Here is a 15,408-nt window from a genome sequence, read left to right as displayed (position 1 = left end):
TCTGTCTTGTAAGTTTCACTTTTGGCAAACGACCAGGAAAGCTCGGCAGACCTTTATTCGGAGTGGAGTAAAATATGGCAATCTGCATGGCTAGAGATTTCGACACCGCACTGCGGCGGAGGGATGCGCGTACTCGGGTTGCTTAGCCCTCCAGTTTATTTTGTTCTTTATGGAGCAGGCGGAATGGAGCGGAACGATTCTTTCTTTCAGCGCCGAGTGGCGTATCCCCCACCTACGTACATGTCTTGTCTCGAGTGGATTCTGCATTAATACGATGTATCGTTGTGCGTGGAGGGTCGCAATGTCTAATCTCACTGCAATCTCATATGTAAGTTGAGCAACATATATATATATATATATATGCATGTATATATATATATGCAAGTAAAACAACAGGAGCAAGGGCAACGTACTAAACAGAACAAAGACCCATTTCGAAATACGTTATGCAGAAGAAAAGAAGAAGAAAGATCTATAAAACCTAACGCATGTCTGTGAGTATGCCAGCCTTCCTATTACGAGCCATGTGTGGTAAGCTCGATGTGATGCTCATTGATGGGTCATGAGTTTGCAGGGGCAGAACTCAACCACCGCGAAATTTGTAAAACTATTTTATGCACTTGTTAACTCCCCCTTGTTTACTATAAGAACAGAAAAATAAGTTAATTCGAAATGTTTTTGTTCCTATGAAAAGAGGAAGCAAATATATTTTCGACGTCATCTGAAATTTACATTGTAATATTAGGTAATAACTTCAAGTAATCAACGTTGGGCTGATTAACTAATGCGTTTTTCGGGAGATAGATGCTAGGCAGCAACTTATTGTGAAATAAGTCCAAGGAATATTGAGTCGATCGTTCTAATAGAGACTAATAAAGAAGCATTAACTTTTGAGAAGCATGTTTGCTGTCCGGATAATATTGTCCATTTACTGACTAATTGTTAATACAGTTCCATATATATATATATATATATATATGCTCGTTGCTTGATCGTAGTGCGCTAACTGTTTGCCCAGTATGGACCGATCCCGTACTCGCTGCTTGTAGAGCGATACTGACGGTGCTTTTTTGGCAGGAAGCACGATGTAAGTATAGTAGTATTTTGCAATGGATGAGCAAAAAATACTCATGGCTTGTGTTTTTGCTGGACGTGCAAAAAATGTTTCCTTTCCCATATAAGTTACGCACGCATGGATTACCCTGAATCAAAATTACAACTAATCCGAAAAAAAAACTAAGATAAACTAGATATTACCGATCACATCTACAATGATACTGGAAGTCTGTAGGCGCAGCTGCTACAAATCATCCTGTACTGTATTTGATTTGACGTAGATTTATTGTTAGACATTTGTATGAATGTATAAGTATGTAAGCACCCAGTCAACTAATGCATTCAACTGGGAATGTCATCGAAGATAGAGTGGTGCCATATTGTTAATACGTGACACGTTAGTTTGTTGTCTGTAAAGTGATACCGTATGTCAAACAGTATTTTCGCGCTGTTTAAGTTCACTAGATTTTTGGTGACAACAGTGACTGGTTTGGAAATGTTCAATAGTCGATAACGACATCAGCTTCAGCTACAGCGGCCTGCCAGCCTCCGCTTAGCTGTCCATTTGACAATACGGCAACCACCAAATAAGCAATGGAATTCAGTGTAATCACTCGTAAAAATATCCTCACACATCGGGCATAATCTCGCGACTGACTTGTGGAAGCGCAGTGCATGCAAGTTGGTTTCGAGACAAATGTCATACACACAATTGTTGCTGGAACGAACAAATAGCTAGATGAAGCCGCACTGTCCTGTTCGATGTGACATAGGACAGACTAATAGCCTTGCAGGCCGCTCTCAGAAGACTGTTTTTATTACTTCGTAAATAGACGTCATCCAATCGTAACCTTTCTAGCAAAAATGATATTGCCGACTCGAGTCGGCTAAAATGAGAATTCTGTATGGTATGGTTTCATGGTATGGTAAACGCATGGTTAATTTTGCGGGCCTTATTCCTATCCACTCTCTACGACCTCTAGTACTACGTTATTGCACTATTTGTTAGAATGTAGGCGTAATTATTTGTTATCATGATTACTTAGGTAGGGTAGTTTTATCCGCTACGGATTTATATATCTAGCATATATTTAAGACTCCGGTAAGTTCATCTCAGACACATCTAACCTGTATTTTACTGGTGATATTTGAATATTTTAGAGCGTCCGGTGTGGTTTACAAAGCGATGGACGAGCAAGCGCACATGCAGGTGGCTGTCAAAGTGATCGACTTATCACAACAGCCGAAGAAGGAGCTCATCCTCAACGAGATCCTCGTGATGAAGACCTCGTTACACCCAAACCTCGTCAACTACCTCGCTTCGTATCTCGTTAACGACAATGATCTGTGGGTGGTTATGGAATACCTTGATGGCGGACCACTAACTGATGTCGTCTGTGAAACAATTATGAAGGAAAGCCAGATGGCAGCCGTGTGTCGAGAAACGCTAAAGGTGAATAAGAGATACTTGCGCATCTTATCATATCGTCTAGGCATCGTAACAGAACTCAGCCAAAACATTTGAGTTCGTGTCAATGAAGTGCTGGAAAATGCTTCAAATATCTTTATTTAGCCGCTTGTTGATCGTCGAGCCTTCTGTATGCCGCTGTGCATTTGGGTGGCCCACGAACAAAGAAGAAAATATACAAGCCTACGAATACTGTCGTATACAGTCTCCACAAGACTCGCGTCGAACCACGCCTTTAAATATCATAGGCATAAATAAGAACAAGAAGTATGCATTGATTTTTCGAGCTATCATTTGCCATTTGTGTTCATTCACTCTTGGTTCTGTAGCTTTGGCGTACTTGGCAGTAATGATATCTCGTCTGTAGATATTTCTAATTACTATTATTACTTAGAACACACAACAATTGTCTTATTAAGCACTGATCAATTAAAGCTAGACGTCTGCTTCACCATCGTAGTAGCAAATCACAGACGCCTTTAAACATTTAAACAGATACTGAGTGATTTGATCTTTTAGTGACCCCTATTATATTTTTAATCAGTTCCTTTTTGGCGCATTATATCGGTCATTTCTCGCATCATTCCTGCCAGCAGAATATATTATATAGCAAACAAGGACGACTGTCCCCTTTGCTGCCTTGCCTTCCTTTAGTTCTAGTTGCTGTTATTTCAAATTGGGAGGACTGCGCAGGACCACTTGGCAACAACATTGCTGGCACTTACACCCTGTATATCACGCCTGAAGATGCAAAAGTGTCAAAAGTAGTTTATGGCCAATTGGAAAGCGGTGGTACCCCTTCCACTGTCCACGGTACTAAATCCATTAGTTCCCAGCGAATTGTAAATAATAGCACTATATTGAGTAACTCTGATGTAGGGTGTCCCAGTACCCACCATATAGTTTAAGCATATAATCTTCTTCCAGCCACTGGCCTTTACCATTTGTATTAGTTTTAGGTAGGATTTCTTTATGATGCCTTGTTCTATGGTTAGACGTATCATAGTTATGACGCTTATGGTAACAACTGCTCATAGAAAGACTCTAAGTAATGCGCATTATGTGACGTGTCTTGTTTATGAAAACGAGCTTTAAATTAAGTCCACATTAATACCTTATTTGTTTCTTGTTTATGGTTTTTGTTTCTTGATTATGTCGACTGAATTGAAATTTTCAGGCGTTAAAACACCTCCATTCCCGAGGCATCATTCACCGCGACCTAAAAAGCGATAATGTTCTGTTAGGTATGGACGGATCTGTGAAGATTACGGATTTTGGTTTTTGTGCACAAATATCAAACCCGAACGAAAAGCGCGTGACGATGGTTGGGACGCCCTACTGGATGGCACCTGAAGTAGTTGCCAAGAAACACTATGGGAACAAAGTCGATGTCTGGTCCTTAGGAATTATGGTTGTCGAAATGATTGACGGCCAGCCGCCCTACCTTAACGAGACACCCCTTAAGGCTCTTTTTCTTATTACATCTAATGGCAAGCCTGAAATCAAGGACAAGGACAATCTTTCGCCCAATCTGCGCGACTTTCTTGACAGGTAAGTAGGCAGTCCATTTGGCAGATATTTGTAAAGCTCTCGAAGAACATAGAGCCTAAACATTGTGGTTCTTAGAAAACAATGCAGCTTATTCAACGAAGCGATTTATATAAATTGGATGAATTTTAATATTTCAAAAATTACTGAGCTGGTTCATAAAATAAACTTTGTTGTAAATTATTGCCCCTAAAATCAATCAGGCTTTTCATGCTTATTTCGTTTCCTAGGCGCTACCCTAGATATAATCTTATTTATGGTCACATCTTTTATTAAAGTCGTCATCCTGATTAGGCAAAAATCGACCTAATCAACGTGAAGTAGCACATGGCTGGTTAGAAATGTTCTAGAAATGTAGGTTTCCTAAAAACTATCGAAATCTTCTAACATATTTTTCTTTTTTTTGAGGCCTAGATCAGGTGCTACTTTAGATAATTAAATATCCACGATATATAAAGCTCCAATAGAGTATTGATCATATATAACTTTTATATAATCCACATAACGACTAATGGATCATGTTTGTTCGTTCTTGCTGTATGCCCCACATTCAGATGCCTCGAGGTAGACGTATCGAAGCGAGCCACAGCCGAGGAACTCCTAGATCATCCTTTCCTCAAATGCTCTTGTCCCCTCACGCAAATCGTACCGCTTATTAAAGCTGCCAAAAAGGTGCTCAACAAAAGTTAATCCATTGTGTATCGGATACGCTCACCAACTCCGATATCCACTTGACGTTAAGTAAAATTACTATCATTTCTAATGGACCACGTCTCGTCTTCTTGCATGGATCAACTCACGAAAAAAGATTACAACCCTATGAGCAGACGGCTATTGGTAGTCTGCGGCTGCCAAACACAAATATATCAACAAACATAATCAGCTGATTACGGTTTGAGCACGCTTCAAGATTAAAACAGCACAGGAAGCAATCTATTATTAAAAAAATTTCAAAATTGCAAACACCCTCATGCCATGTTCCTTCAAGTTAAACAAACGTTACAGCAGGGGTGCAAAAATCGGCAGTTTCCTCTATTAAGACACTTAGATATTAAGAAACCTAAACAGCAAAAGAGATCACTGTTTTCCATAAAATTAAACGAAAAACTTTTTATAAGCTATGGCTAACTTTGATTATTAAAGTGATAGTTAATTAGCAGAAATGGTTAACTTTGTGTGCAAGGTTTCGAATGAGATTGTATGAAAACAAGTATAATAATGACATCGGTTTAGTAAAATTACCTGTGTAGGCGATTTCCAATGTTAAAATTTTTAGTTTACTAGGTTAATGCGTAAGTAATAGTCGACTTTGCTTTCTGCGTCTTCTTCTCTAATTTTACATTGACTTTGATGGTTGCGTTACATAGCTATTATCATCGTTTGCTTCGAATCACAGCGTCATCCTGAATACGGAACTCAAAGATATGTATTGAGGGGGAAGGAGGCTAAAAATCAGCTTTTTTGACATTTGTCTTCGTCAAGCTTCGTAAGACTACCAAAAACACCCAAGGATGGGCTTTGCGTGAATGACGAGATCTTGCTGGTGTAAGTGGCTTGGTAGATCCGAAAATGGCCTCTTCAACCTGAAGAGCCTTAATTTTTGGAGGAGGACAATTGTTGGAGAAGAGCGCATTTTATAGCTATAGGGTCCTCACCATTTGGCGAGCAGATGTCGCAGCTTGTTTCTGCTTATCTACAATGAAATAATATGAATTAAAGCAGGTGTGGTAAATACTGTCTTTTTCCGCCTGATTTACTTACCATAGGCATCTGAGGCAAGGATAAGATTTTGTCACCTGGACAACCAAGACGATGATAATAGCAAAAAAAAAAAAAGCTTCCCTACGGTACATACCATTTTATTACCAGCAAACCAAGCATCACAAAATAAGAAAAGCTTATCGGGCATTCCAAACTGGGGCTCAGCCAAGGATAAGAAAACCATAGAAATTAGAAAAAGAAGCAAGGAACAAAGTCGGCCGTTACTTGTGCATCACACCAATATCTATATACAGACAAACATAAAATATAAAAATAGTCGTCCGATGAGCATTTATATGCATCTACATGTTCACTATTAATAACAAGATAATGCTTGCAGAACGAACGTCTACTGGGTGAATCAAAAAAAGCACGGGACAAATTAAGCCGATGTTCAGTTGTAATATAACAATTAAATTGTGATATGATATACACAAAAATGATTTACCTTTTCTGTTTGTATAGGACCAATACAAATGCAAGTGCATGATCATCTTGCGTGTATCAAATGAAGAAGATTCTGATTGTGCTGGGATTTATCTCAAAGCATACACTGTGCTATGGCGGTTTCTCCCAAATAGGCCTGTACCTCTTTTACATCTGTCAGTTTGTTTGATTTGACTTTTCGAGCGAGTAGCATAGTAAGAGTTTTGCAGACCACTTTCACGTTTAATGTTTTATCTTACGCAGATTTGCACCAGAAACTTTCAAGCTATCCTAAACAATGAGTAAATTATATCCCTTTCCTGAACTAGACCAATACCATGTAATCCTAACTCAAAGTGAAAACGCACTATGCAGGAACCTGTCCAAATATTAATACTATGTCACCTTTAAAGACCCTGCATTGGTATAAACGTGTTGTTTGTACACCGTCGTTTTTCATCCCTAAGGAAACTTGTTTGCAAGAACACTTGTAGTTACTTCGCTTGTTTGTATGGAATCGAGAAAGTTCTATCTCTTTTATTATGATTTTTACAAACTTACCAATTATGGCCAACATATCACAGGGGCTACATTCTATGAGATAATAAATATCGTAGTAGGAATAAGACGCGTGTTGGCAGTTAGCGATAATCTACTTAATAATTAGAAACAAGAACAGCTGTGTTGACAACAACATCATGTAATGCTTTTTAATGGTGGCGCGTCCTGTACAAATCAACAATATGAAAGACAGCGATTCAGCAGGGAAGAACAAATATATTATCTTTAGAGACAAAGCTACTAATATTAGTATAATCCTTAATTTGTGTGCCAGAAGTATTTATTATTAATGGTTATTATTTATGTATATGCTGGCACTGTTCTTCGCGAAGCCCTGTACATCTCTCGCTTCTCTTTCAAAAACTAAAAAACCTAATACAACAACATTAAGAACGATAGTAACATTGTTATGTAACAAAGTGCATATTTTATGATAGTTATTTGATTCTTCGAATCCTAACTGCGACTCTTTACTAAGAATAAAAATAACATTAAGACGAATTTTTTTAAGGATTTCCTTCGGGCACGTTTTATAAAAAGCTTTTCATTCCAACAAGCAAAGGATAACCGCAAGACATGGACTATTTTAAAGGAGTAAATCTACATCAGATTGAAATTTACCCCTTTGGTAGGATCGTTCAACGATAATTCCTAGAGAATAACTATATGCAAATGAAAAAAACATAATTTTGTTTATACTTACATACTGTATACAGAAAAACAGTAATAAAACTGCAGAATAGTTTAACATAGGTTGGAACCCAAGGTAGATAGGTTCGATAAAAGATGACAAGCAGAATCAAATGATGGAGCTTTTACCGGGTGTGCCTAATATGCAAAGTGAGATTTGAAGCGGAGTATTTGTCCTTCTTTTCCATGGACCCAGTATATAATTGTGTTCGGTAATGATACATCAATATAGGATGATAAATTGGCAGGATATAGCAGTACATAGCTGCTGTTGTATCTGTCTCTTTGTAATGTCGAAAGAAGGAACGTTTATGGTTGACACAAAACTATTAAAAAAAGTGCTACAGGATTTTCCAACTTACCATAATCATTGTTGGCCGTCTTAAGGTACCATAAGGTGTAAAACACGTTTGATCATCACGTTTATTCGTTCTTAGAGGTAATGAATCTAAACTTTATTATTATAGCTATCAAACGAGTGAACAGCAGACGCAAGTAGATCTTAGAGGAGACACAACGAACAAACACCCCAGACACAACAAAGACTTCTTTCCACCCACCTATTGAAGCAAATTTGTTTAGTAAGGGTTAAGCCATGCTAAAGGAAACATCGTCAGATTAATGCGGAGACGAAACGAGAAGATAATTTGATGATGAGAGGTATACACACGCAGCAGGAATGAATGAAAACTGTTTGTACAAAGATTTCTATATACGTGTAGGTTAGTCGTGGCCTCCGCCAGCTCTTCTTTTTTCTGGCAGGCACAAAAGTCTGCAGGCCAAAAACAACCTTCAGCCTTTTAATTATAATAGATATTATTATTGTTATTATCATAAAGATGGATGTATCTATTAAAAAAGGACAATAATAATGAGTCGACAATTATTACTCTTAATGACATTTTATACGACTATTACACACTGGTACACAAATAAAAAGTACAGGCACGACAACAATATTATGAAGTGATTATGAAAAAAAAAAAGGAGAATCTATGCAGTGGTTGGCGCATTTCAACCGGCAGTTGAATCGAACATCGATTACATGTGCGCATTTTTTGCCGTTTTATGTTCACTTTTAATCTAAGATTTGGCGTTGCGATGTTCGACCTGCATTTTCGTGCTAACCGCTGTTGGCTGCTTCGATTTTCAAAATGATGATAATTATGTAGTTTTTGGAGTTAATTTTCTAGTCTCATGTTTTTTTGGGTGAATTTTTAATATGGAAGAGTCAGCAACCACGCATACTAGGTCCGCACTCGCGTTTAAGTTACTCTGATGAACTATAACATTGACACCAACAACGGATTTGTGCCTACGTTTCGAGCGAGTTTTATGACTTCTTTCGAAAAGTTTTCTTTACAGGAAAAATGCTGTAGTTTTCTACGATGTTTTAATTTTAATAAAAAAAATACTATATGGAAAATTGAAGTGCGTGTACTATGTATAATTATGTATTAGGGAAGGACGAGCAACTCCCAATATACAAAATAACTAATCCAAGCGATTTTTGTATATTTTCTCAATTAAATTTATACAGGTATATACATACACGCTATAAATATTACCTATTGATATACCGCTATAATAATGCAACAATAGTAGAAGTAAAACTTTTTTGATGAATTTATATTCTTAGTGAAACCCTTGTGTATGCATCTACAACAACAAAAAAAAAAACCGCAACAGAAAAGACGCCACGAAATATCCTTAATGGTTAATACATTAATGAAGAAACTAACGAAAACGACAATTGACAGATACCCTAAAATATTGCCCACTCAACAGTCCTCATTAGAAACGGGAATAAAAAATGCGCTGAATAAAATATATTAGATAACGGTGAAATGTAGAAGTCTCAATAACGAGGCGAAACTGGATGTGATGTGAGATACCGTCAGTTACAATAAAAACTGCAAGATTGATAATTAAACAAATTTAAGGATAAAGCGGAAGACAGATGAACTATCTGAAATAAATTTTTCAGCGAGTGGGTCATCACAGTAGATCGATACAGCATCAAATATCGTTTTCATTTTATTTTCTATTAACGCAATATATAATAATTAGGTCGTTTCGGTTATGGTATAACCATAATTCCTTTTACAGCAATACATTTATATCAATAACAATCCTGCGGCAGAAGCAATGCAAGTATGTTATTTCTTTGTATATATATATATATTATATAATTTGTTTTTGTAGTGAGTCCTTCACTTTTTATTTTATATGGCTCTAAACACAACGCTATATACAATGTGCATTAGAGCAAAGATTATGCTGAACAAAAAGTGACTCCGCAGCGCAACAAATAATAGAGGTTACATAATAATAATTTTGTTTTTATAGAATTTGCAGCGTTACAGGGATTTTGCAGCAATATTAATGCTGGTGAAGATTGACTGTCGACGCACTCACAAAAAGCACATTTTACACACTTCATATATATTATGACTTATGTAAACATTTAGTCAAGAACACCGTATATAATATTCACATATATTTGTGTATATCAATGTATATGTGGAAATTGATTATGTCTGGCAATTTGTTTTCACGTTGTTCGGCTCGAAGGTGATTTTCTTTTACTACACATCCTTAAAAACTGAATGGGTCTCTTCCCAACTCGCTCTGGTTATCTTACCTTACCTGAGTTCTTTATTTAGTTTTTAAAAGAGGTAGTTGGGGATACCAAAAACGACCAACTTGCTTAAAGGCCTTGTGCCAAGGGCAATAAAACCTATTACATCAGCTACTCGAAGCGAACAGGTCGTGTATTTTGGCTATAATGGAAATTCAAGCCCTCAGTTAGTGTTGCCTGCTCATACTTGAACTGGTTTCCAAGCGTCACCAGTCAATTCACGACAACATAAAGGGATTGAGTGGTTTCAGTTCTGGAAATGAACGTTCCTGCCTGTGATACGTGGATGTTTGTAGTGCATCTTGTTACAATAAAGTTATTATTATATTGAATTTATATGACAGCAAAATATTCCTCTGTTCAAATGTGTGGTCTGTCCATAAGGACGAGCATTTACAAGCTACTAACAATAAAGCACTGCACATTGGAACAGGCAACCAACACAACGAACTGCCTTAATTTTCCTTTACAGTTTTCAAAGGAAGTGCAGTCTTATAAATAATACTAGAAAATGGCATATACTGATCTAAATTTTAGATGAACGAAAGTGTTATCAGCCCGAAACAACATGTACATTCTTGGTCGGCGCAAACCTTTTTGGTGTGATTAATTTATAACGCAGTACAAACCAAAATAATAGATAAAAGCATAGGTTGTGCCTGCTTTATTTAAGCCGCTGTTTTTCCCAATTAATTACGTTTCAGGTATTCGCTGACTTAGTTACACGATTCACAAACAGACAAATCCATTATAATTTCGTTGTGCATTTTCGACACCATTTTATTTCATTTCTTGCCAAAGTCAAGAAGTTAGCGAAGTAGTTCGGGGTATCTGTGCCACACACAACAACAAGTTCGTAATTTAGAGGATTGTTCGAAGGAGATTTGAAACACTTTGTTCCGATGAATTATTCTAAGTCGATGCAGTTCATCTGAAGATAACTTTGAAGGAAAATGACGGCAAACAATTCGGGAATAGGCCCATAACGTCGGTTTTAAAGACTTAATTATCGTCTGACACCGTAAATTTATTAAAAATTTAGAGTTTATTTATGTGAAAACCTGAACCAGAAGCACTACGAAACACGGCTTCTCACCGCTGATCAATTTGGTACCAAGCAACACGAGGCTACAACGGCAAGATGTATGAGGAGAAATCGTATCTCCATTTAAATGTAAAACAGAGTGCAACACGATGTATCGCAGAGGTACGCTTCATTCAAAAGCCAAGTAAGGTATCTTCCCAAAAAAAAACGATAATGTTCCCTTCGAATTATAAGCGTTTAAAAATTCAGCAACTGCATGTATGCATATGGCCTAGTTGCATAGGCCACTATTGCAAAAATTTATAAGACTGCGTTAAATAAGTATAAGTAGGGATTTTTGCAATCAATATTTCCTCTAGATGTCGAGTTGCTGGGTTACCACCATTTCCGGTAGCTGAAAAATAAAATTTGTAACAATGCATTGGAAGATGAAGAGAGTTTCTTGACAGACGAAGAAGAGAAAATTGTTCGACACTTGACCTATACACTTTCATGTTGATTAAAATTTAAAAAATCGCGGAGAGTTGTCAGAAGATTGCAATTCATAACACAATGATCTGTTGCCATAATTTTCGTGAAAGGTTGTCTTATGCCAGTTGAATAACTTTTTATGCATCGATTTAATACTGTATACCAAAAAAATGAATAACTTTTTATGCATCGATTTAATACTGTATACCAAAAAAATTAATACAGACTCTCGAATGCATTTAGTAAGGAACGTTATGACTATTTTCATTCAGTATTTAGATATAATAGTATAAGTGAATCGCACTATTTTATCTGAGTGCTTGCTTTCGTTCAGGTGTTTTTGAATTTGATTAAGGTAGCACTTTTTCGCAACATTTTGCGATCATCACCATGTGAAAATAATATTCATATAAAAGAAAAAAGAATTGCTTTTTCTTCGAAGGTTTACAGTCAACTTAGCTAGAAATCAGGTGCACTGCAGTTTAGTTCTGGAGATATTCTATTATAGTAGCCACTTAGACAAATTATTGGCAAAAACCAAGAGTCTTTCTTTTTGAAAAGGTCATTACATACGTAATTTATACATGTTCGTTTGATCAGCTTTGGTTCATATTACAAGATTACTCATATCTTATATGGAAAGTGCGAGGGTACGTTATATATCATTCACCAGGACTTCTGCCCTGCTGAAGATCGTGCAAGGACAAGAAGCACTGCGTGCGCTTAATGCTGGAACTGGCAAGTAAACAAAATTTTTAGAATTACTATCATAACCAAAAACAACCCTGATTACTACAAGGAGCTTTGTACAGCTCTATCATAACTTTGTCATACCGGACATGCGAGAATAAGTTACCGGAGCCTTAGAAGAGAACGAAGTTGTGGAAACACTATAGGGTGCTCGTATCGTCTGTTTTCAACAAGTAGCGGCGCCGAATTGCTGCAAGTCACACTCCTTTTTGACAGGAATAGGGCCGTGCCCACGTCCGGCTTGCTCATCCAAAGCCTCGTACTTCAGAAAGCTGCGTGGTATAGATGGCGTCTCTTAATATGATCACGATGTTAATTGCTACGACTAGTACAGCTGCGACAGCTAATTCGTCCTTTACAAGAACGAATTCGAACAATTCGGCCCTCTCTTGACCAAGTTTAGGAACAATCCTATAGTTAAGTCTGACTCAAGACATCTACTTCCGATGCTTGATTAAAGCAAAGACTGTTCAATAAGGATCCTTTGATATCCTGCTGGTGGTTGATGATGAAATGAACTAAATGCCGCTTCTATGACCGCTCCACCGTCAACTGTAATTATTCAGCCAACATTTAATTGTTAGACAATAATTTCTACATCATACCCGCGTTCTGACTAAACAACGCGCATGAATTCATTCGGGAGCTTGATCCAGCTATTTCCGCAGAGTAGAGCACGACAGTTTTGCATTATGCATGCAGTTCATTTTTGAATACTATCATGCAAGATTCAAAAATGGCGCAAAATTCTAACATCAAACGTAAAATAAGACATTAATAATGATATTCTGTTGTGTTATCTATGCAAAGTTTACGTACCATAAACAATAGGATAAACTTCTTCAGCTTTAATGCCCAGACTAGCAACTTGAAGATCAACCCCATTCAGAAAAAAACGCAGGTCGATATGGTCGTAGGCCACCCCCAGTACATCGCCTTCTTGCACCTGCTGGGGAAGTCGATGTCGGATCGTTCCAGCTCCAACAACACAACCATCGTCGCGAAGAACCACGCTCCTGCCAGACGAAATAGCCGGAAAATCATTCATAATCGTTTACATATTGCACGACAAAAATGCCGACATGCCAACATTAGATTGTAAAAAGCATCTGGTTTAAGCAAGATGTAAATAAGCGGATGCCAAAATATCGAGATCGAGCTGTGTATCGTATGACTCTTTTCAGGGTTCCAAAGTTCTATTACTTAGCTCTATAATGCCTTAGTTTTTTATATATCCCAATTTTCTCGCTTAAACGGTTATAGTAGCTACACGCATCGCGAATTAATTGAAACGACATTTCATATATTTTGCACTTGGCCAAAGGATGAAACGTTAATTCAGGAAAAATGCTCAGAACTAAAAATGTACCGAATGTGCTCAATGCTGACTATCGAAGTAGACACATAACCTACTTTGAAAACATTAACCCGAAACGAAAAGGTCTCGATAACTGCGACTTGACGTGCTAGCTACATAGCTAAAACCTCTTCCAAGCTGTACCTCTATAGTTCCTACCTAACATATTCTAGACCACAAATCTACTTTGAAAAATTACTTTTTTTTTTTATTTCGAACTATTTTGTAGTAAATCATTTCCAAAGATTCAGAAAGATTTGTTGGGTTACTAGCTCCATATTACAATCGATGAGATCAGATGTATACATTAAATTGATGCAAGTAAGCAGGGGCACCTGAAATCGTTTCCTAGAGGTAAGCTGTTGAGGTCCACATCTCGAGTAGCGATTCCGACACCCCATGTACCACCTTGCTGAAGCTTCACTTCGAAATAAGCTTTATTTTGGGCAATTGGATGATTTGCCAGTGATGCTCCGGAACCACAAAGACGGTGGCCATTCTTCACAATTACTGCATTCTCGCCTACAGCAAATTTAGTACTTGAAAATATTATCACATTTTACGACTACATAACATAATATACTAAACATACCTAGAGAAAACCTAACGTTGATTCTAAAAACGCGATTTCTAGTTTAGAGTATCACATTATTATATATATATATATATATATATATATAATGACGATACTGTAAGAGAAAGAGAAGATGTGTGGCTAAGTTAATAATGCTTAATAATAATAACAATTAAATCAAAAAACTAAAGTGATATAATGATAAAGATAAATTACCTTTTTCGCACATGGTAGCCATATTTAGAAAACTGGGATATTGTTAATATCGTGTAAATTGCTTAAGTCAACTTAGCGCACATCAAAAGGATGCTGAACTTTTTTCATGATATATTCTATATTCTACGAAGTCTACCTAAGTAAGATACGTTTGTAAGCAACTACGAACTAAAATAAGCTCTACTGTTATAGTGCAGCAGCTGTCACATACCCATAAACTGAGTATCCAGATGAACTGGGGGCAGTCTGGTGTATTGTGGGATTTGTGGATCGCCAATGAAAAAAGCCCGGATACAGCCTAAGCACTCCATTGAACTGAGGGACGTATATATATGTACCACTAGAATTTAACTCCTGGCAAAAGTCTGATGATATTTTTGGGCACAGTTCGCTTAACACTATTCATTGAAAACAGCACATTGAACCACGACGAAATTTCTATTCTCTAGCCTCCAATATATATAGGTTAATAAACTTGGTCGACAAGTACAGCAGTATGCTATGATTATTATTAAAGATCCAACATGCTTTCAGATAGATTTGCTAGTTGAATATGTGCGTAGCGGGGCAATCGAATAGTGCTTATGTAGGTGGTAGTACTTGCGATAAGTGGCGGAGTGGACGCACAGAGCTGTCAAAACCAGCGGCTGAATTCGAACAGCTGTTCGCGTTGGCGGCCCGCTTAACCGGCGGAACCTTAGCCAGCTCGATGGTCCAAAAGTTTCTGAAGTTCAATTAATATACTTTTTCAGAACAATTGTGCACCCTAAAATAAATCCACAACCTTAGCAAATTAGCCAGTTCAATCGTTTTGTCCACGCGAGTGGATAATAAACTGAGAGAG

General features: G+C 37.3%; 2 protein-coding genes across 5 annotated transcripts in view; one reads left to right on the top strand and one right to left on the bottom strand.

The window, feature by feature from the left end:
- LOC111271130 (serine/threonine-protein kinase PAK 1) overlaps nucleotides 1–8,941 on the top strand; it is a 55,935-nt gene extending 46,994 nt beyond the window's left edge. For all 3 annotated transcript variants that reach the window (XM_022851719.2, XM_022851720.1, XM_022851721.2), the window contains exons 6-8: nucleotides 2,218–2,509; nucleotides 3,702–4,075; nucleotides 4,627–8,941. In XM_022851719.2, the coding sequence (XP_022707454.1) occupies nucleotides 2,218–2,509; nucleotides 3,702–4,075; nucleotides 4,627–4,762 (802 nt within the window). In that variant the 3' untranslated portion in view covers nucleotides 4,763–8,941. The remainder of the gene's footprint in view (nucleotides 1–2,217; nucleotides 2,510–3,701; nucleotides 4,076–4,626) is intronic.
- Nucleotides 8,942–9,522: 581 nt separating this feature from the next.
- LOC111271135 (SPRY domain-containing protein 7) lies at nucleotides 9,523–15,352 on the bottom strand. Of its 2 annotated transcripts, XR_002686691.2 has the most exons (5): nucleotides 14,776–15,352; nucleotides 14,110–14,296; nucleotides 13,237–13,433; nucleotides 12,524–12,969; nucleotides 9,523–11,590 (listed from the first exon to the last, which is right to left on the bottom strand). XR_002686691.2 is itself a non-coding variant. In XM_022851732.2 (4 exons), exons 1-4 carry the CDS (start codon nucleotides 14,873–14,875, stop codon nucleotides 12,872–12,874), a joined length of 582 nt encoding a protein of 193 aa, XP_022707467.1. In that variant the 5' UTR covers nucleotides 14,876–15,352; the 3' UTR covers nucleotides 9,523–12,871. The 2 variants fall into 2 exon arrangements, 1 of the variants encoding a protein (XP_022707467.1); XM_022851732.2 differs by having other exon boundaries at nucleotides 9,523–12,969.
- Nucleotides 15,353–15,408: the final 56 nt, after the last annotated feature.

The sequence above is a fragment of the Varroa jacobsoni genome, unplaced genomic scaffold (genome assembly GCF_002532875.2).
Source record: "Varroa jacobsoni isolate VJ856 unplaced genomic scaffold, vjacob_1.0 contig00370, whole genome shotgun sequence".
NCBI classification, from domain to species: Eukaryota; Metazoa; Arthropoda; class Arachnida; order Mesostigmata; family Varroidae; genus Varroa; species Varroa jacobsoni.
This window is presented reverse-complemented; position numbering and strand designations above follow the sequence as displayed.

Coding starts and splice junctions, on each gene's coding strand:
- LOC111271135 (XM_022851732.2), bottom strand. CDS start 14,875: ATGGAGTGCTTAGGCTGTATCCGGGCTTTTTTCATTGGCGATCCACAA. Junction 14,297..14,775: donor TCTGGATACTCAGTTTATGG/GTATGTGACAGC, acceptor AATTTGCTGTAG/GCGAGAATGCAGTAATTGTG. Junction 12,970..13,236: donor AGTTTATCCTATTGTTTATG/GTACGTAAACTT, acceptor GAATAATTACAG/TTGACGGTGGAGCGGTCATA.